Source organism: Oryzias latipes, chromosome 18 (assembly GCF_053564925.1).
Source record: "Oryzias latipes strain Hd-rR chromosome 18, Olatipes_Hd-rR_3.1".
NCBI lineage: Eukaryota > Metazoa > Chordata > Actinopteri > Beloniformes > Adrianichthyidae > Oryzias > Oryzias latipes.
In genome coordinates, this window is record NC_136254.1 from 25,155,513 (window position 1) to 25,176,734 (window position 21,222).

The 21,222-nt window shown below is 40.5% G+C and overlaps 1 protein-coding gene across 6 annotated transcripts; it reads right to left on the reverse strand.

Annotated features, from left to right (window-relative positions):
• Positions 1 to 6,594: 6,594 nt before the first annotated feature.
• On the reverse strand, positions 6,595 to 19,554 carry gba3 (glucosidase, beta, acid 3). Of its 6 annotated transcripts, XM_011487369.4 has the most exons (6): positions 18,957 to 19,541; positions 18,148 to 18,372; positions 18,037 to 18,056; positions 17,254 to 17,889; positions 15,197 to 15,320; positions 12,470 to 12,937 (listed from the first exon to the last, which is right to left on the reverse strand). In XM_011487369.4, exons 1-6 carry the CDS (start codon positions 19,009 to 19,011, stop codon positions 12,741 to 12,743), a joined length of 1,257 nt encoding a protein of 418 aa, XP_011485671.1. In that variant the 5' UTR covers positions 19,012 to 19,541; the 3' UTR covers positions 12,470 to 12,740. The 6 variants fall into 6 exon arrangements, with proteins under 6 accessions (XP_020567246.1, XP_020567245.1, XP_011485671.1 ...); XM_020711587.3 differs by lacking the exon at positions 12,470 to 12,937 and adding an exon at positions 6,595 to 9,833 and having other exon boundaries at positions 15,197 to 15,286; positions 17,254 to 18,056; positions 18,957 to 19,554; XM_020711586.3 differs by lacking the exon at positions 12,470 to 12,937 and adding an exon at positions 6,601 to 9,833 and having other exon boundaries at positions 17,254 to 18,056; positions 18,957 to 19,552.
• Positions 19,555 to 21,222: the final 1,668 nt, after the last annotated feature.

Sequence of the window (21,222 nt, forward strand, 5' to 3'; positions counted from 1 at the left end):
GTCCAAAGGTGCTGGCGGCGAGTAATTGACATTCTCAGGTGCATGAGTTTTGTTTATGTAGCGACACCGAGCCAAGGCCTTTCACCACGGATGACAAGCAGACCCAGTTTGCATACACCACTTGATTCGGGAGCTCTGCATGAGTGACTGCTCAGCAGCCCGTGGCTCTATGGCATTTCAGCAGAGGACATTTCAGTAAAGATCACCTCAGGTGTCAAGCGGCTCGGAAGGTGCAGGCGGCAGCTGGAGGTCGTTTGTCCAGCACATTGATTCCACCATGACCCCGTCGCTCTCTGTACCTATTGATCCATCTCCCCAAGAGCCCAGCCCAATGCCCATTCCACGTCGGGAGATGGAACTCAGGCATCAGCGTGGCCTTCCCTTCAACAAACGAATGGCACTTATTCGATAGTGTGTTGCACCTCACTATATGAAACACTTATCTCTGAGGTCGTTCAAACCAAAGTCCATCTCGGTTATTGGGATTGTGTGAATCGGGGGAGAGGTGAGTTGATAAACTTGAGAGCATACTGGAACAGCAGATGACCTTAAGCCATTACAGGTTAGGCGGACATGTGTGCGCGTGAGTGTGCAAGCCGGAGCTCATTCCTGGACTGGACTTTTCTAAAAGCTTTGCCAGGCACAAATCCCACGCCTTTAAGCATGTCACTCGGGGGGACTATGAATCACCGTTTCAGCACCCCCATTTCTACCTGAGCACCTAAAAGGCTTTTTCATTAGGGTAAAAGGGAACCCAGGCAGGGCTGTTGTCAGGGTTGACTATGTTTGTGATTGGGAGGGTCGGGATTTGGGTTAATTACAATAACAATAGGGGGCGGTCGAAAAGAAAAAAATGTATATATATAAATAAAGAGAAGAACTCGTGGCATGGCAGGGCTGAGCCGCTCTCATTTGTTTCAATAAGGTAAATTGATTCTTATGTCCTCTGGTGCCATTTGCATCACATCCATTTCGTGCACGCCACTCGCCCCATTCTCATCCTCCTCCCCCCTCCATTCACTTTGAGCATTGAGGGCAAGACAACATCAATGGGGGACGCATTGATCTTCCCGGACACCAGGCGCGTAAAAAACTCACACCTGCACACAGACGTGCGCGTACAGTGGATGCAGTAATGAATAGCTCGAACATAAGATACCCCTAATAAAGACATTCAGTAATCAGATCCCTCTTATAATTAATTCTCCATCTTTGTTCTGTCTGCAGAAAGATCTGCTTGTGAGCTAATATAAAAGCTGCATCCTTCAGTCAGTAACTTTGAAACCAGATAAAATACAGGTTAGTTCTGCCGCTTTTTGGTACAGAAGTGCACTTTTTTTTTTAAAAAAGCTTATTTTTTCTGTCATTTTAACTTATATTTAAAGACCCACTCCAATGAAAGTGGTGTTTTTAACATGTTCTTGTGGCATTTTTCTCACGATGGATAACATGTAAAAAGAAAGTTAATCTTAAAATTGCATTTTCTGAGTATTTCTTTATTCAAATTATTATGAATCTGGAGCAGACTAAAAACTGCTGTTAGAAAAAGTCTGTAGCAGTGACTTAAGTGCTATAATCATTATGCCACGAGCTCACTGCTCTGCTCTATTCTTATGCCTCCACTTGTAGATGACTAAATCTATGTACATCACCTTTGTGATCCTTGTCTGAGTTTGCATCTGTATAGCTATACGGCTGTATAGCTCCGGGATTCCTCGCTATTTTTGTTGCACCGATGATGTTGGGTTGGAGTTGTGAGGTGCCGTAAGGTAGGAGGAGAAATGTCAACAAAGGGATGACGGGAAATGAGGTCAGGTTGACATTGTGCCAACAGTCCCGCCCACAACTTGGAGGCAAATTTCTAATGAACTACTACTGCTCTGCAACAACTATGTCCAAAAAAATAACACGTTTATTGATTTTGGCTTACAATGGCACAATAAAAATGAATAGACGACAGGGAATGTAAATGCTATAGATCAAAAGATGCACAAAAAATTCACATACTTTGTGGATCTGATAACTGCTTCTTTTTGCAACAGTTTTAACCCTTTATCGCTCTAATTAAACGTTTGTACCTTCCCAAAGTCATTATTTTTACATTTAGACTTCAGAAATAATTTCCTGTTGCTTGAGTAGATTAATTAAGCATCAAAACTGCTTGTGATTTGAGATTTCACTGTGACATCTCCAACACGTGGCTACACTATGGCAACTTGCCATATTTCTAATTTCCATTGTCATGCTATCCGTGTGACAGCTGATCTATTTCATCCAGGCTGCTGTCCTTGCTTTGCCCAGGGACTCCGGTCTGACTCAAAGGCATGGACAAATGTTGCACTGCCCACTGGCATCCACCCAGGCCCTCAGTGAGGGTGGGATCTTGTGTCTCTGTTACTCCTCGGGTGCCATCCCCCTCTCCTTAAGACTTTGATGCACCACACTTATCCGTTTCTAACACATAAACATTCCCATCATCAGTCAGGGCAGATAGCAACAGCCATCAGACACATGAGTGAGGACTAGGGCAGTTACCCACTGCCTGCATTACGGTGGCCCTATGAGCTAAGCAACTGAAGCTGCATCTCTGCTGCATGCTTGCCTAACACAACATACTGGCATGTCTTCCTTGTTGGCTCTACAATTAGCTGTCAACCAAGGATGCAAAGACAAGTTGTGTAATGCGTCCAGTCTGGTGAAACACAACTGTTCATCTGACTCTATGAAAGCCATCTTTAGGATTTTGACACAGAGCCTCATCCCTTGCACAAGCCATAATCAAGGTTCTTCACATTCATCTACAAGAATGCATTGCTTCTTTAAAGATGACAAAATCCTCTATAGGCTTTATTCCCAAGTTGATAGTGTGACGAAATTGCTGTAAAAAGCTCCAGAATCATCTTCAATCAGCAAGGAGCTAATCCTGCAAAATCCTTTTTAATTGTGTTTCATTCAGACAAATTAGGAATGCTTAAACATATCGACTCTCGTGGTTTCTAGGAGGTGGAAGATTCTTGTAAAATAGACTTTAATCTTTTGAATGCTACAGGGTGGCATGGCTCCGGACCAGGACGGTATGCATAAAGCCTTAGTCACAAGGGTTGACCGTACAGTTTTTGGGTTGTCCGAGCCCGTGGAGGATCAGAGAGGAGCGGCCGCAACTTAAGGGGAGTGCAGGTCTGTCTTGCAGTGCCCTAGAGTATTGTACGGCCACCTCAAGGGATTTAATGAAAATGGAAGGTACTATTGCCATGAGTGTGGCAAGAGCATCATGAAGTATTTGTAACGATAATGTAAGTGGAACTCCAGTATGATGGGTGATGCTGTCGTGTGGTGCTCTTAAGAGTGTTTTGCCCCTTAACTGACCCAGTGTGAATACTGTACAATCGGGTGTGTAGATGTTGCGCAAGTGCCTGTAGGACGCCTGGAGGATGCCCACACAAACTACACTCTGATTGTCTAACAGTCAAGCTGTGTGCATAGAATGCACACCTGTCTGGTCAAATGCAGGTCCTTTGTGCAGTCCACAAGATTTGGGAGGATGGAAGAAGAAAAATCCATGCAACGTGCTTGTCTCTTATCTACTTCACCCAACCCTTACCTCTTCGTGTAGTTTACATGTTCACTACGACCTGATGCCTGCAGGATGCCCGTAGAAAACAAACGTGTGAACATTTTTGCTTTATGGCTACCACAGTGAATTTTAAATAAAACAACTCAGATGCCATTAAAGTACAGACTTTCAGCTTTTATTCCATGGGTTGAACAAAAAGATTGCTTAAAAATGTGTGGGGGGGGGGGGGATGCAATCTTGGTGGGTTGAACAAAAAGATTGCATAATTTCCCCCCCCCACATTTTTAAGCAATCTTTTTGTTCAACCCATGAAATAAAAGCTGAAAGTCTGCACTTCAATGGCATCTGAGTTGTTTTATTTAAAATTCACTGTGGTAATGTACAGAAACTAAATTACAAATAACGTGTCTCTGTCCAAATATTTATGGTCCTGACTGTATGACCTTGATATTTGGTTTGGGATACCTGGGTGCCCCGTACAGTTTTACCCATTTTTGGTTACCCATAAGAACAGTTGTGACTATGGCTTAAAACAAGAACAAGCCAAAAACACTTTCACTAGAACACTTCAACTCAACTCTTTTTGAAACAGTTATAAACTCCATCTTATTCCTTCCATGTACCTACTACTGCAAAGACAGTTTTCTTAGATGTTAGCACCAACAGCTCAGGCAGTTTATTTGGACACATATTCAAACATTCATGTGCTGTGATCTGTTTTTCTCAGACTTTTGTAAATGCAGTTGAACACACCCACCAGTATTGGCGGTGGTGCTGTGTCAAAGTTAGCACATACAACAGCAAAAAAGACCACAGGTTCATTTGGTCAGGTTTTGACTATAAATAAAAGCACAAAACAAAGAGAGAAAAAACAGGAAGCCGAGGCACTTCCCCACAACCCAAAATGATTGTGAGATTTCCTTAAGCACAATGCAACTTGTAAGATCTTTAGAGTTGAGTTAAAAAACATTGATAATGTAGCTTGTTATGTGCCTTATTTGTGACTAGCTTTAGATTAAAGTACCTCAAAAATAATAGGTTTGCTGAAGATAAAAGCTCATGATCAGAAACCAATTTCTTTAAGCCAGGAAAACCCCTGCAAATTACCATTAAATCAACACCATCCTCAAACTAGAGTGATCAAACAAAGGCTTAACCACGCATGTATTCATACTTACTACTGCTAAAACCAAATTCCTCAGTCCCCCTTCCTACAGAAAATTTCTACTGAATGCATTGAGGGAATGTGTGTCCTGCCCGCACCAATGGTTACTGATTATGGTAATTTAACAGTAGCAAAGCTCCATTGTATGTCGTAGACTTTTGTTGCAAACTGGTGACCTAATTAACCTTTTTAATCCTCAACTGGGCTCCGATGATAAGAGACTTAGACTCTTACGGTTTTCACTCATGCCCAGCAAACACTTCAGAAGCCCTATCCACCTGTTTCAACCAGCACAGCGGAGGTTCTCTGCATGATATCAACAGAGGCCCATAAGTCATCCAGGACAATTAACACTACCTAAGATCAACAGAAGGAAAAAAAAGAAAAAGAAAGGGGCTGGCAGCATTTGGAGCAAAGAGCCCTCCCAAGTGTGGGCGCATGAGAAATCAGGTTTGATTGGTATTAAGCGGTGAGATTAAAAAGCCATCTCATAGGTCAGGTCAGCCGGCGTTCATTTGAATGCATTACCAGGGTCCGAAGCCAGATAACGCTCTCATTAGTGCCACTCAAACCCTGAGTGACAACAGGGGTGAGGAGAGAGCATGTCGTACAACGCTTTGAGTTAATTACTCAACGCACTGTTTGCTCTGCACTCCATACATTTGTTCTCTGCTCCTCCTCCTCCTGAAGGGGCCTGCATGGGAAGCACATTAGTAAAGGAGCTACCTGTTGCTTACGCTAGCACTTTAAAGACCCACTCCGATGAAAGTTGTGTTTTTGGTGTTTTTAAATCGTTCTTGTGGCATTTTTCTAATGATGGTGGATGTATATATACAGAAGATTACCGTATTTTCCGGACTATAAGTCGCCCTTTTTTTCATAGTTTGGCAAGGGGTGCGACTTATACTCCGCAGCGACTTATATTAGAAACAAATTGAAATAAATACATTGTTAACCCTCCTGTTATGTTCATTTGTGAGGATGTCCCTGGGTCAATTTGATGTATGAGGTATGTTAAGTGTTAAGAGTATGTTAAGTGACTCAGAGAATCAGCAAACCTTTTTTTACAGTAAGATCTTGAAGGCTAAAAACATAATATTCTATTTTCCAATGATTTCATAGATTCAGAAATGCAATAAAAATGACAACTGTTTCTACAAATACAGGATGAAAACAGAGTATTAGTTGGCCAATGATGCTTCATGAAAGGAATAAATAAGTATGAGAAAGAATTACTGTGAAATTATGAGATAAACAATCTGCTATGATTGTGTCATATGAGGTTGTGCAACTTATTAGTTCTTGGTCTCAGATTTTGTCAAATAAATTTCCCGTCAAAATGCGACTTATCTGTGTTTTTTTCTACTTTATAATGCATTTTTGGGCTGGTGCGACTTATAGTCCGGAAAATACGGTAAGATCAAAATAGGATTTCTTAGTATTTCTTTTTTCAATTCATGAATCAGCAGCAGACAACAAAATGCCGTTTGAAAAAGATCGTATAGTGACGTCAAAAATATGCTGAGAGGCCACAAGCTCCCTGTTCCGCTCCACTCTGATGCATCAACTTGTAGACAACGAGATCGATGTACGTCTTGAATTTCCTCGTCTGAGCTGGCATTTCCATGTAAACAGAGAGCTCTCAGCAACTTGGATGAAAAGGAGGCTGGGTTTCTCCCACCCACATTGAAAATTCTTATGAACCACTTAAAAAGTTATGCCCTAGGAAACGGCAGCTTTTTATTATTTTAAATCATAATTTAAAGACCAACAGGACAACTTTTAAAATTCCTAAAAAGATCATCGGAGCGGGTCTTTAAAAACTTTGTCCGTGAATTTTTACATTTTTTTAAAGAGGATAAAAAGAGCAAAAAGCTCTGCCTCTTAAAAAAGAAAAGGAGTGACGAGAAAGAAGAGGAAAGCTTGACTCCTCATCGATGACATTGTGTTTGCATATTGGGAGCACGAGGTTACATCCACGCCATTAGTCTCCCTGCATGCATCCAGCTCCCATTTCTGCCCCATCTTCACAGTTATGTTCACCTCAGCTCTAAAGGTTCCATAAATTGTTCATTTTTTTATCCTTTTCACTCCCACCACTGTTCCCAGAAACCCGCCTCATTGGCCACTGCACACACGCAGGCAAGCAAGGGGGGGGGGGGGTTCTTACCCGCTGTGCACACATCCCCATACAGAATGCCCATCTCTGCATGTTCACCCCCCAACAGAGCACCCAGGGAAAGCTGAATATTCCAGGGCGCTTTCAATTTTTCAGGCAGGTCTGCGAACCTCCTCTCATAATACAGCACCTCCACACTCAAGGGAGTTGGAGTTTTGACTGTCATTAGCGGGGTCATCCGTGGCCCCTCAGGAGGGAGACTTAAAAAATGGATCTGAATTGCTTTTATTTCCCTCTCTCTCCCTTTTATTTCTTTTTTTTTTTTTTTTTTTTGCCAGTTTGAGCCCTCTGCACGACTCCGTCACAAACTCCACTTCCTGTTACTGGAGGCCTAAGAATATTCACACACACACTCCTCCTCCTCTCCCTCTCCTCTTCAATTCTGTCTCCACTGCCAAATTCATCATGAGCGAAGTCTTCCAAAGCACTTTTTCATAACTCGGATGTCACGCTTCTTACTCCACTGTGAGGAGTGGCGAGCGAGCTCCAAAACGTCAGTTATGCAATTGTAAGACGTTTATCCACTTGTATAACGTGCTGTTGGGGCTCATGTGGGGATCAAACACTTGATGTGAGGAAAATGGCCTCCAGCTGAAAAAGCCCAGGAAGACAGAGGGGTAGAGGAAAGAAAAAAAAACTGTTCTTGAAACTCTTTGGCACTAATGTGAATTCCCAGTGCAAGGTCTGGCAAAGTAGGTCAATAGGATTTAGAAAGTTTGTGCCTTTTTTTTTTTTCCCCTCCCGTCTCCTCGTGTACTCACTTGTCAATGGAAAATGAGCAAATATGAGAGGGGAAGATGATGAGCTGGAGAGTGAGAGGAAAAACAGCAAAAGAGAGGGGTAGGGGAGAAGAAGAAAAAAAAACATGAAGACAGGCTGATCAGTGGTTTGAGGCTCTCGCTGGTCTCTCACCAGCTGACTGAGAGACCCAGACAAAGAAAAGAGTGCAGAGATTTGTATCTGCGCTCCAGAGAAAGGCGGTGACTCACATCTCATCATCTCGATATTAAAGCAACAATCTAATTATAGTATTTCTCCGGGGACTACGAATATGAGAGTAATCAGTAACTAGAACAGGGTAATTATTTGTCAGAAGTTTCAGCAGTTGCACCTGTGAGGACTGCAGGGATGCACAAAGTTGGGCCTCTCTTTTAGTTCATAATAAAGAGTCTTTAGTATTATGATTTAACTTAATCATTTCGTTGCTAACTACCATACCTTCCACACTGTTGGGTGCACCTGATTATAAGGCGCACCGTCAATGAATGGTAAATTTTTGAACTTATTCCACAAATGAGGACCACCGAACTATAAGCCGCATTAAGCGAGACGAGATTCAGAGATAAGTCAGTCAGTCAGTCTTTATTACCTGCGTTCACAGTTACTGTCTAGAACTTGTTTATAACACGCTACACATTAGCCATGCTAGCGCCATGCAGGCCAATTAGGCCTGCACAATAGATCGCACATTTATTGTTATCACGATATCAAGCTTTGCAATATGCATATAGCAAAAGTCGATAAATGGTAACTTTAAATGTGCAAATACAATCTTATGGCAGTATTTAACAAATCAAATAAAACCCTTTATGCATTTGACCAATCGGATGGAGCCCTTTGATGTTAGATGCTCGCCTCCTATGTGGACGAGGGTCATTTGGAGTGTAATTTCAGTTGTGTTGACTCTTATTCGAGTGAAACTGTTGCAGTTGAGTTCGAGTATGAACAATAACACCCAACGTTGTTTGCAACAAGGTTGAAGAGACAAGCTGGTACAGTCAAGACAAGCGTCACTGACTCCCAACCCAAAAACTCCGACAACGCTACACCCAACCAAGCATTTTGACAGAACGCTGTGCACATCTCAGAATAACTTTGACATCAGTAAACACAACCAGAATAATCCAGATTATAAAACAAACTGTTTTTGTTCTTTTTTTTTTAAATCATTAAGGCTTTTAGTGCACAAAACAAGGTAAATGAATTTCCTATTGATTATTTTTATAGCCTCTGCCAAAATATAAGTTTGGTCAAACACAAATGGGCTTCACTTGGCGTACCACAAAATTCCAGAGGGAAAACGCACTGGCAGACATGATTAAATGGGCCAATTAAATGTGTTAATTCATTGTAAAGAGCAACATATCTATGCACATGATAGATTTAACACTTAATTGGAAAGCACATTTAAAAATAGCTTGTTCTGTAACTTTCTTCATGAACTAATCACAATAAACTCTACCGGCTGTAATGAATTGAAGTCAAATATTCATATTCAGGCTATTAAAGATACGGCAAGTGTGAATTATTTAAATGCTAATGAATGTTTTAGGCCTTCCAAGTAGCAATAGACATATTATTCCTCAGCTCCTTACAAATGGCTCATTTCGGCATTGGTTAAGTGCAAAGTAACCTCTCGCTCGTATTTCATTTAATCAATTCGGCAGCGACGGTGGTTCCTCCGCCCAAGCAGCTGCTTCTACCCAGTGATAGGAGGAGATGGAAACCATCAATACCGGCAGACAGTTTCTGGAATTACTAATCAATTCTTAGCTGAAAAATTCAGTCGCCCAAGATGAATCACGGGAAACAAGATTCAGACCTACTTCAGTCTTGATTTCGACTCTGACACATCTGGCGAGAAAAAAACTTCCATGTTTTTATTTTCCAGAGAGTTCAATAACATTTTTTGTTTGTTTGTACCCTGCAGGAGTCACCTGCAGCACCTGAAAGAGTTGTAGATATGCGAGCGGCGAGATGTGGCTCAACTTTGCCTTCAAAAGCACGCTGCAAAGACGTTGCAATGCGAAGAGGAGCACCATTATTCATGTTTCCACATTATTCATCACAAAACAAAAGAGGTTCTCACTCGACTTGACGGAGATGGACGAGGGCCACCAGGGTATTATTCACATCTGTAGAGAGAAAGAAAAAAAAAAAGACAACTGGATGCCATGATACACCACGCTTCTTAATGCAAAGTCCCCCAACTCTGTATATAAATCACATTTCCCTCCCCATCCGGGTATAAATATTAATTGTGTTAAATATATGATGTATTGCTGTTAGAGAGCTTCTTCACTTGTTCATTGTTCAACCAAAAGGATACGTTCCATACATCAAAGCCGCACATACTGTGATGGTGCGCTTTCTGCGAGCACCACAAGGGGGCAGTGCAGCCTCACAAACAGATGCTATCATAATCTTCATCTGCAGCTCTCATCCCCTTAATTGATGTGGATTTCAGTTTTAAACATCGCAAACTGTCGACAATATGCTCCGTCTTATCAGACGCAGCCTCAGAGCTGAAAACAAAAATCCCACCTCCATCTTTAAGCCCCTTAGCTCAGGCGTGCATTTATCAGGGCTAAATCTAAATATTGCTTAATCTGTACCACAGTGTGGACAAAGAATCAGCCGCTAGGAGGATTTTTGTTTCCCTTTATTTTTTTCCCATCTCCAACTAGACAGTTTACACAGCTGTGCTGAAGGTACAAATGACATTGTGGTCTCATTCTGTGGTGGGACATCTGTTGCTTTCAGATGGCATCACTTCTGAGTCTGCAGCAGGTTTCTTCATGGATTCAGATGTCCTTTTTTTTTTTCTTTGGGTCACAAAAGCTTTGCAAAACCCAAAGCATGTGACTTTCCTAAGGAGAAAGGCTGTGGTCATAATACGACTTTGTGTCACTTTTTTTTTGTTGAGTTTTTGTGCTACCAACGATTCAGAACGGTTGTTTCAGGCTTCAGGCCTTTTTTTGATCCACAACTTCCGGTAATAAACGGGAATGTTACGTTTGATTTAATTCGCACAAACCACATCAGCTGATTCCCATTAAAGACAGTGTCAGCTGCAGACGTATGCACTCCATTATGGTGAAAGCCTCTAGAACACATTACTGACGGCAAAACTCTGTTCACTTTAAGCTCTGCTTCATATCTGCAGACATAAAATACTGATTTGTTTAGTTGTGACAAGAATACACTTTTTTAAACATAAAAAGACAAAAAAAAATTGTTTTACGAAAGCAGATTTCAGAAAAGCCTAAGAATGGAAATGTTCTGTTTTAATGACTTTAAATGTTCACATAGGCTTTGTCCAGATTCTTTCACTACTTAGAACATTTGCCCTTTTGTCAGGGTATCTTCTAAGATCAAGTGCCATGGAAAATTCCCAAAAACATATGTGCATCAGTGCTCACTAGATTGGTGAAAATAGACCAATGCATTGCATTGGAAAAGATTTGTCAATTGAAAAGAACGTATTTAAAATTATATTTTATAAATCCTCCAAGTCTTCATCATCAGAACACAGTGGGTTTCTAAATAAAGAAAACAACAGACTCCTTGGGGGAGCTGGTTCAGAAAGCAGAAAATGTCATTTGGACTCATAAACACGTCTTTTACTGCAGTTTTTATTTTTTTTGTCCTCAGGCCTGCGCTCGACTGTGCCTGCAAGCAGGTAAACATTTGTTATTCCAAATGCCATAAAACTTTGAATTTACAGCACAAAAACACCAGTCTTATAATCAACTTTTTTTTTTACAAATAATTTATTTATTATTTAATGTTTATTTGTTATTTTGTTTGCACACAGTGTTTGTTGTTGCTGACATGTTTTTGTAATCTTATCATATGCTGGAAAAGTGATATCTATCTGTCCGTCCATCCATCTATCCATCCATCCATCCATCCGTCTATCTGTCCATCCATCTATCTATCTATCCATCCATCTATCTATCCGTCTATCCATCAATCCGTCCATCCATCTGTCTATCTATCCATGCATCCATCCATCCATCTATCTATCCATCCATCCATCTATCCATCTGTCAATCCATCTATCCATCTATTTATCTATCCATCAATCCGCCCATCCATCCATCTATCCATTTATCCATCAATCCGTCCGTTCGTCCATCCATTTTTCTTATTTTGTTCTGTCGTTCTCTTATTATCATATCTTTGAAGAAGTTTGACGAACATGGACTTTATTTTTTTTACACCTAGGGAAACACCCTGATTATCAATAAAAACGAGGAGGAAGAGCTTTGGAAGCTCAGAGCAAACGGAGAATTGCATGAGTGTGTTCCTGTCTGCTGTCTCTCTCTCTCTCCAGAAAAGATTTAAAGTGAGTCCGTGTCCTTTCTTCCTGCTCAAATATAGTTGAGAAGTGTTTAGACCCAACACTGCTGCTCTTTTCTCCCACCAGTTCCGGGTCCGGTGTATTGTTTATGCGATCAGCTTTTCTCACGTGACAACACAAAATGCAGCAGCTGTAAATAACTTTTTTTTTTTATTATTATTCAGCAGATATGGTATCAAGATAATTTCCCTGTCAGGTGATCAATAACATTCTAAAAAGTTTAATTATATCTTAGTTTAATAAATGAGGCTCAAAGTGCATCCTCACTCAGTTGAATCAATGTTTCTGGACTCCATGTATATGCCAGTGTCGTGTTTTTGACAGTTTAACAGGGGAAATGTTGTATTCAAGACAAAAAAAAGAGTTGTATTCAAAACAGACATGTTAAACGTGAAACCAAATGTCGTATTTTTTTTTATATTTGTTCAATTTCTTTTTTTGCAAGGTTTGATTTGTGCATAAGTCTTTATGAATTTATTTTTTATTGACAGATTCCTGAGCCCAAACTCTTTAAGTGTTGCAGACCCGTAAGTCAGTAGCGAGGGAATTCATACATAGCCATGATCGATACATAACCCTTTTTAAATTCAAAGGTTTTAACAGCGTCTGGTTTTGTAATGTTAGTGTAGAACCAGAATCGTCCATAATAAACCTTCTTTGTTTTTCCCTTTCGTGTTCATTTCCCAGGTCTGTAAGTCGAAATAGTCCGGGCATAGTCTTGTCCCGATCTGTAGATGGTTCGGGTCAAGTTGGAGTCAGAGAAATCCACGTGGAAGAGTCCAAAACGAACACTGAATCCGTCGGCCCACTCAAAGTTGTCCATCAGAGACCACGCAAAATATCCACAGACGTTGACCCCGTCTTCATTTATGGCTAAACGGAGTCAGAACATAAAAAAGGCGGTTTAACACAGCAGAGCAAGAAAAAGCAGCTTTTGAAAAGAAAAAGAACAAAACTGTTGCTTCTCCTTCTTAAACCATCTAATTAATTCATGACTGTTAACATGACATGCGAGAAGATTAACATCATTACTTTACTTGAGAACAACAGCATCATTAGTAATGCCTAGTTATATGCTTGTCAGCTGTGAGTATCTAAGCAAGGTCTGCACTTGCTATCTCATTAATGACTAAACATTCCAGTGTAGTTTTTGCTTTCATCGTAAAAGCTTGCCTTTTTTATTTTAACAGAAAACTTAGATTTGCGCATAATTCATTTTTGAAAAGAAAGCTAATTTTATAAATTCTTTGAATACTTGAGCATCAAAGTCAAACTATTCAGATTAATGCAAACGTGCTGAGATAAAACGTAAGACTTTTAAAATATTTGAATCATAACTTGACCAATGCAATATAATTTAAGCCTTAGTCATATGCGCCTGTATGAGGGGTTGACCCGTACGGACGCTGCAGGTTTTTGGGTTGCCTAGACCCGTGGAGGGTCGTAGACGGCAGCTGCTTCTTAACCCTTGTGCTATCTTAGATGACCCCACCCTTGCATTGCCGTGTTCTCCCTACCATGACAAAGGTGGATAAAGGTGGAATGATTTCATGTAACCCTTGGACACCAATGAGGTTCACAAATCATTGAAGAAAAAAGGTTCAGCGCACTGTCTAGTGGGTCTAGATGACCCAAATCCCAATGTTAACGAGCCTAGGATAGCACAAGGGTTAAAGGAAGCGCGGGTGTGTCTTGCAGTTCCCTTGAGGTTGGTACAACCACCTTAAGGTACATCGTAGAAATGGAACATACGATTGCCGTGCGTGTGGTATGTGCATCAGGAAGTGTTCTTAAGGCTAAAGGAAGCTATGACGTAGCAGTGATGCTGTCGTAGGGAGCCCTTTACACCACCGGTGTGCATGTGGTACGCAAGTGTTTGTAGGACGCCCAGACAAACAACTTATCACTTGAACAGCACTTCCGTGCACAGTGTGCAGAGTTTGGGGGCGGTTGTTCAACAAACAAAAAATCATATCCGAATGACATTGTTGCTCTTCGGGCTCAGTGAACGGTCTACAACCTTCATATTTCATGCGGGCTACTATCTAACCGAAAGGGCAGCTGTGACTAAGGCTTAAACCTAAATGGCATCTCACAAAAAGGCAGAAAATGAAAGCAGTTACAATAGTCATAGCATTCAGTCATAACAGTCAACTGCATAAGTCACATGACTTGCAGTTGAAACTGGGGTCTCCTTGTTTTTGATCAGATCTGCTTCTTTTGGGGGGGGGGGGGGGGTCATCATCATCATCATGAGAGCACTTTAAAAATCACTCTTTGGCAGAAATATAGGAAAGAAACAACATCTCTGTCCACTGAGTGATCTCGCACTTACCAAAGTTTACAGCTGGCTCTTTGAAAAAAAAAATACATTTGGTGTAATGCAAACCCACTGGAGCAGGAAACTGATTTACTCTTTATCCAGATATTCTACCCAGTACCAATTACCTGGATCAGGTGTGTCCGGCCAATCAAGAAGCTGCAAGGTTAGAATTGATTGAAAAAGTAGACCTCCCCTTCCAGGCACTAGAGCAGGATAATAAACTGCTGCATCGTGTTTTGCAGTCTCTCTCGGCAGATGTGCAAAGCAATGCTTCGCAGGTTTAAGCTCACCCTTTTGCACAGAAATTGCATGTGAAAGAAATTGCACAGCAATTGCACAGAAACGTATGGTGCATCCAACGTTTGCAGTGTTAACACATACGTACAACAAGAAATGATGTTTATTACCAGTTTGCATACACTGGGGCTGCACATTTAGGGTTATTGAAGCACCATAATGTGATTTGGATTCAAACCTTTTACACCATTTATCCAGAACAGTAAAAGCTGATGGTTGACCGTGTTCCACTCTCAGGCCAAGAGGGCCTGCCAAGCCTAACTGTGCTCCAGCTTTATAATGACCCTCAGCCCTTGAATAGGAGCACACTTGGGAAACTTTTAGAGGAGTCATTTGTTAAACCCTAATGCTGTATTGGACACGAGGTGCTTAAAAAGTGACTCAAAAGGCACTGCTCCAAGAATACAACATTAAAATAATGTTTTCACCATCATTTGTTTCATGGACATACTTAAGGCTGCACGGTCTGCCAAGTCCTGCTCAGTGATTAAACAGCGTCCACCAGCCATTACCTTTAGCGACTTCTAAGATGGTGCTCTTGTAAAACTCGCAGCGTTGAGCATCCTCGATCTGCAGCGGCCCGGCCTGAGCGAAGCCATTCTCTGTGATGTAGACAGCAGGGTTACTGAAAGTGTCCTGGAATGTAACAAGGCAAATGTTTTTGTCAAACGAGGCATCAGAGTTTGTCAGGCATTCAGAGGGGAGACAGATTGGTGCACGGCGTGTCGTTTAGCCGCGTTTGATGGTGCCAGGCTCAAACTAATGGCCTGTGACGAGTCACAACGGCAGGAAATTGCTTGTTTGCAAACACGGCAAAGTAACGGTTTCATTCTACGTGACAGCATTAATGAAGAATCAGTGCCGTTCTGGAGGTGTCGAAAGAGAGATTACTGCATCCAGAATCAATGGCAAAACATTAAACAAATGTCAGAGTGTTCTTCTTGTGCGGCTGGACGCAATCCATCATGTTCAAAGGTGAAGAATAAATTCGCTGGGTGAAATGTGGGGGAGTCTTGTTGTGAGTCAATCCCAGATCTACGAAACAATAGATAAGAATATAGCGAAACAGACAATTATTTGCCTTGGTCACAACTGTCCTTACAGGTAGGTACAGGCTGTCAAACCTGAGCAGGGCACGCAGGTGGCTTAAACCAAATTTTAAGATTGGAGGAAGAGAGGAAATCTCTCTACATTGAGAAGGAGAGACTCGTTAAACTAAAAGGAAAATAAGTAAGACATTTCCAACAGATCATAGAGCTTTTTGTGGAGAAGGATTGGTGCATAGTAAGGCCAAACATGGTTTTCAATCTTTGTTGAAGAAGAGTGTCTATCCATGTCTATAAAAGAAATATTCTCTGTTGGAAAAATAGGTTCTTGTGTGTATTTTATAAGCTGTTACCTGCTGTTGGATGAATGGTGAAATAGTCAGTTCTTGCAATTGTAAATCTGGCTCCAGAGGAGTAAGTGCCTCACCAACCATCAACCTCACCGTACGTCACTGCCGTACAGCAAAGCTGTTCATGCACATTTTTTCTACAGACATGCTGCGAGCAACAAGTTACAGCGAACACTAATACAACACATAAGGGCAATGTAGGTGAGATGCAGGTACAATGTACAGATTTTTTTTCCCCCAATTCCCCAAAACTTGCGCACTGTGCAAGAAACAGTGCTGTTCAACTTATAAGTGCATGCTCCTTGCATGTCCCTTGCATGTCCCTTGCGCGCAAAGGCACTTGCATGTTAATTGGACACCCCCCTGCGTCATAAGTAAGGCTTAATGGCCAACAAAGTGTGCATTATCACGTTTTAACACACGCCGTGGAAGCCTGAACCGTCCAACGCGAAAAATTGATAATGCACACTTCGAAGGCCATTAAACCGCTTATACCATGGTCACTTACAAAATAAATAAATACTAACAAGTTTTTAGACCTTAATTCTTGTTTTTTTCCGATTTGGATAGCTTTTTTCACAGGAAGTGGACTATTTATTATGTGGTGTGTCGCTGCACCACCGCTGAATTCAATATTCGCGATATAAAGCATCAGTTCAGATAGAAAGTTCACCTCTTACCGGTTGTTTTTGTCCCGATGATGAAGCTAAAAGTTGTTTTAAAGAAACCAGCGCAGTGATGCAGAACATCTAAGCTAGGTGACCAGAACTTCTTTTTTCACTGTGCGGTTTTCCTGTGGTATATCACTTTTTAACACACACCCAGCAGCCAATCAGAATCGAGTATTCAACCGGACCATGGTATAGGTTTGTGTAACTTACATTATCCTTACAAGTACTTCACAATACATTTACCACACCCACGACAAAAGGTACTTTCCGTTTTTATGACGCCCTATAAGGTGGCCAAACGAGCCTATAGGGTAATGCAACACACACCTGAGCTCCTCTTCAGATGCGGCCGCATCTGTCTGTGACCCTCTATGGGCCTGGACAATGCAAAAACCTACAGCACTCATACAAGTCAACCCCCCTACAACAACATGGGCGTTTTACAATGCACAATCAAGAATGTGCATCACATGCCAGGTTTGTCCATATCTTCAGGCATTACCTTAATGTATTGAAGAAGTTTTCTTAAGCCGTGTGGGACAACAGCAAGCCAAGAAACCCCACAAACAGGCCAGGAAGGGTCTAAAACGTCCTCTGCATCTCTGTCGCACTTCATGCTGAGCGTTTGCTCTCGACCTCCTCCTGCTTTGACTTTGCGGGATGTGTAGTAGTTGAGCGCAAAAAAGTCAGCAGTTCCCAAAACAGCAGGGTCACCCTCTGAGAACTTTGGCAGCCTTGAGGCACCAGTGTATCCCAGCCTGGAGCTCTGTGCATCAATGGCATATCTCATCATCTCCGGATAGTCTCCAGTAACAAACACAGGCCAAGCAAACCATCCCAGCGTGAATGAGAGCTCACGCTCGGCGGCGGCAGCATCCTCGCTGCAGTCCCCGTCCAGCGGCTCGAACCAGTCGCTGTTGAGTGCCAGCGACACAGCGCCCCTCTGCTCTGCTCTGTACCCGGAGTCGTAGCTGTGCCACGCCATGGCATGAGCACGGAGCATGTTGTGCCCGACCACGTAAGCGAGGGTGCCTTTTTCCTTTAACCCTGGGGCGTGGATGCCATCCTCATGGCCTAGTTTGGCACACACGTAAGGCTCGTTGATTGTGATCCAAAGTCTGACTCGATCTCCAAAAGTCTGGAAACAAAACTTTGCATAGTCATCAAATAAAGTAGCTATGCTGGGTGATAACCACCCGCCCCGATCTTGGAGAGCTTGCGGCAGATCAAAGTGGTACAGAGTGACCATAGGGGACACGTTACAGGCCAGCAAATCGTCAATCACCTTATTGTAGTACTGCACACCTGTTTGACAGCCATAAAGAAAAATGTAAAAAAAAAAAACATCAATTTATGAGGGTTTCACTCTGGGTGTTGAAGGGACACGCAGATATACCTTTTTGATTGACGTGCCTGGTGGTCCCATCAGGCAGGAGCCGGGCCCAGGCCAGAGACAGGCGATAGTGGGTCAGTCCAAGCTGCTGGATGCAGGCCAGGTCTGTCTCCCACAGCTCATAGCTGCTACAGGCCACATCTCCATTCTGCTCTCCAAACACTCTGCCTTCCTCATGACAAAAGGTGTCCCAGATACTAAGTCCCTTCTCGTCTGCCTGCCATCCACCTAAACAAGCAGCATTACTGTACGTCAATGCAAATGCCAACACAGGGGTGATAAAACACATTCTACAAGACTTCTGCTAAAATGACGTGTTTAGTTCAAAAGCAAGAGAAAAACTCAAAAATTACATGAGCAAGCTTTAAAAAATAAACGAATGCTTAAAATAGAAATCAGGAGAAAGTAAGAACACAAAAACATAAAAGAAACTAAAAATATAGAATTTGGATAAGGACTGAGTTGAAAAACTATAACTTATTCAAATTCAATACTAGGTCACCATATATAATGCACAACTTTAAAAAATAAAAACGATTTTTGGCATCCAGACTGTTAAGCTGATTTACTACTTTGCATTTTTTCTCATCTTAAGCATCAACCATTATTTTTCATCTTTTAATGGCTTTTATAACAGAAAAATCACTTTTTTAATTTAGTTATAAATGCATTATTTATTTAGATATTTAAAATGCAAGTTTTGGAAAGAAAAAAAACATAGCTACGATTTTTTTTTTCATAAACTGGTTTTTACAGAGTTTGTGCCTTTAACATTGTGTAGTCATTACAGTCGCTCCCCCCGCGTGTTTTACCTTCTATCTGATATGCAGACGTTGCGGCTCCCCAAGCAAAATTAGGCGGAAACATAACAATTTTTTTGTGTTTTTGACAGGAAGCCCCTTTTTTCTAATTTAAAGTTTTCTTAAACAACAGAAAATATGTTTCACATAAATTAAGTCAGGTGTCTCGTGATCTAAATGGACCTCAACCGACTTCAACGCAGACGCGCTCCTCCTGAAACCAGGAAGTGGCTCATTCAAAAGAGTGGGCGTGGTTGTACGTCACATGGGAGGTCACGTGAGAAAAGCCACAGGGATTGGCAGGAAGACAAGATGGCTAGAAAAATGGTTTACCTGTCTTTCTCTGAATATTTTCAATGCATAGCATCTGTAATCTTTTTGTAATACATGTACCATCCCCTGACATTGTTGTTGTTATGACTATTGTTCCTGTCATACATATTTGTTCTATTTGTGTTGAATAATAAAGTTTATAAAAAAAAATAAAAAAAACAAGCCTCTACTGACAAATAATTACGGAATCTCCTGTTTATTAAACTGACAGTGCAGTCCGCAGACATGGAGATAAAGGGACAGTAAAAAAAGATCAGGGTTTCTGCTATTTCCAAGAACCTACATTGAGTCATTATTTTTATTTGTTTAAAACAATAATAATCTTCCATCAAAAAAAATTTTTTTTAATTGAAACTAATAAATATTCGACGAGCTAAACAAAAGATGAAGTTTTATTTTCCTTTTAGAAATATTTTATTGCTTCCTGATTTTTTTTAAAGAAGTTCTTTATCTGTTTTAGATAATTTCGAGGTTATTGTTTTATTTATTTTCTTTACATTTAATGTACAAATAGATAAAACGTACACTTAAAAACTTAAATGAACACGGACTACAATTTGAAATATTAATTGAAATAAATGTCAGTATATTTATTTATTTATTTATTCAAATCAAATGTGCTTATTCCTTTTTTCATTTAATGTATTTTTAACATTAAAATGCAGAATTTGTGTTGCAACTTTGATCATTTTTTAAATTAACAAATACTAGGGATGACTATAAGCTCTAAGTTTTAACACACAGTGTGATTTAGGTGTACATTTTCAAAGTTAAAAAGTGCATAATATCTTTAAAAGCCTCTTGAGAGTTTCATTTGATGCAACTTCAACTGTTAAGTATAGAAAAACATTATTTTTTCCTTAAACTAGACAAACTAAAATAGTACTCCCTGGTTGCAAGTACACCCTTAGCCCACATGGAGGCACAAGCAGGAACTAAATGACAGGAGCATTATCAGATATGGTTGCTCTTATTTTGCTGTTATGGACATGTCTCTCTTTTTTCAAATAAAAATCTAGTGCTTCATATGTGAAATGCATTTTTTTAACTGAGAAGATTACTAAAACTATATTATAAACTACAAAGCATTGGCAAATATTAGTTTTCCTGTGTTCTTAAATGCTGAGTATAATTGTTTTTCAAATAAAGTGTTAAAGAAACTCTTAACATACTGAAATATAGCAGTTTAATTGAATAATTGTGCCACCAAAGGCTTCAGAAAAGTTATACAACCAAAAATCACGGTGTAGTTGCATTTAGATTGATCTATGCTACTTTAAAAAAAAAGCAATCCACTTGCATAGTTTACCAGTTCTTAATGATGATTTTATTGATTTAGCTGTTAAGAGTTGTTTCACATTTTGAACGCTAGAACGTCTCCTTTTTCATGATCATGATGCAAATTTAATTTACTTTTATAGTTGAGAAAACGAACATGCATTATTATTTGCATATCTTTGACTTTTATCAAAACAAATCCATTAGATAAGGTGGAAAATAATAATAGTCTCTGATCATACCAAGTTATCACAAAAATTTTATTTTTTTCATTCTGCTTACTGGTTTTCTTTGGCTAGACTGTTTAGTTCTCAGAAATGTCTGCATTCAGTAACTACACATACAAGTTCTTTAAATTGTTTGATCAAATATTATGAAATCAACACTTTTAATTACAATTTGAATAAAATTGTTATATTTTGAGTCAGAACTGCTTCCTGTAGAGTGTTTTTGAAGTCTACTCAGACTCAAAGCTGAGTCGTTCCAGGTTACCTTTATTATAACATGAACAAACAGGAGGTGAAAGCACAGCCAGAGGCCCCACGTTTTCTAATCTCTGCTCAAACTGGATGCTGCTCTTTCATCCACCTTTTCTGCAGAATCAAGCGCTTCACTTGACTTAATCATAACAAAGGAAAATGGATTGTGTGCCAAAAGGTAAAAAATT

What these genes read in the sequence shown, in the direction of transcription:
- gba3 (XM_004079749.5), bottom strand. Translation starts at nt 19,011, where the DNA reads ATGTTTCCGCCTAATTTTGCTTGGGGAGCCGCAACGTCTGCATATCAG. An exon ending in GTCTGCATATCAGATAGAAG is followed by an intron (nt 18,373 to 18,956) that starts GTAAAACACGCG and finishes CTGCTTGTTTAG; the next exon opens with GTGGATGGCAGGCAGACGAG. An exon ending in AACTTCTTCAATACATTAAG is followed by an intron (nt 15,321 to 17,253) that starts GTAATGCCTGAA and finishes GTTACATTCCAG; the next exon opens with GACACTTTCAGTAACCCTGC.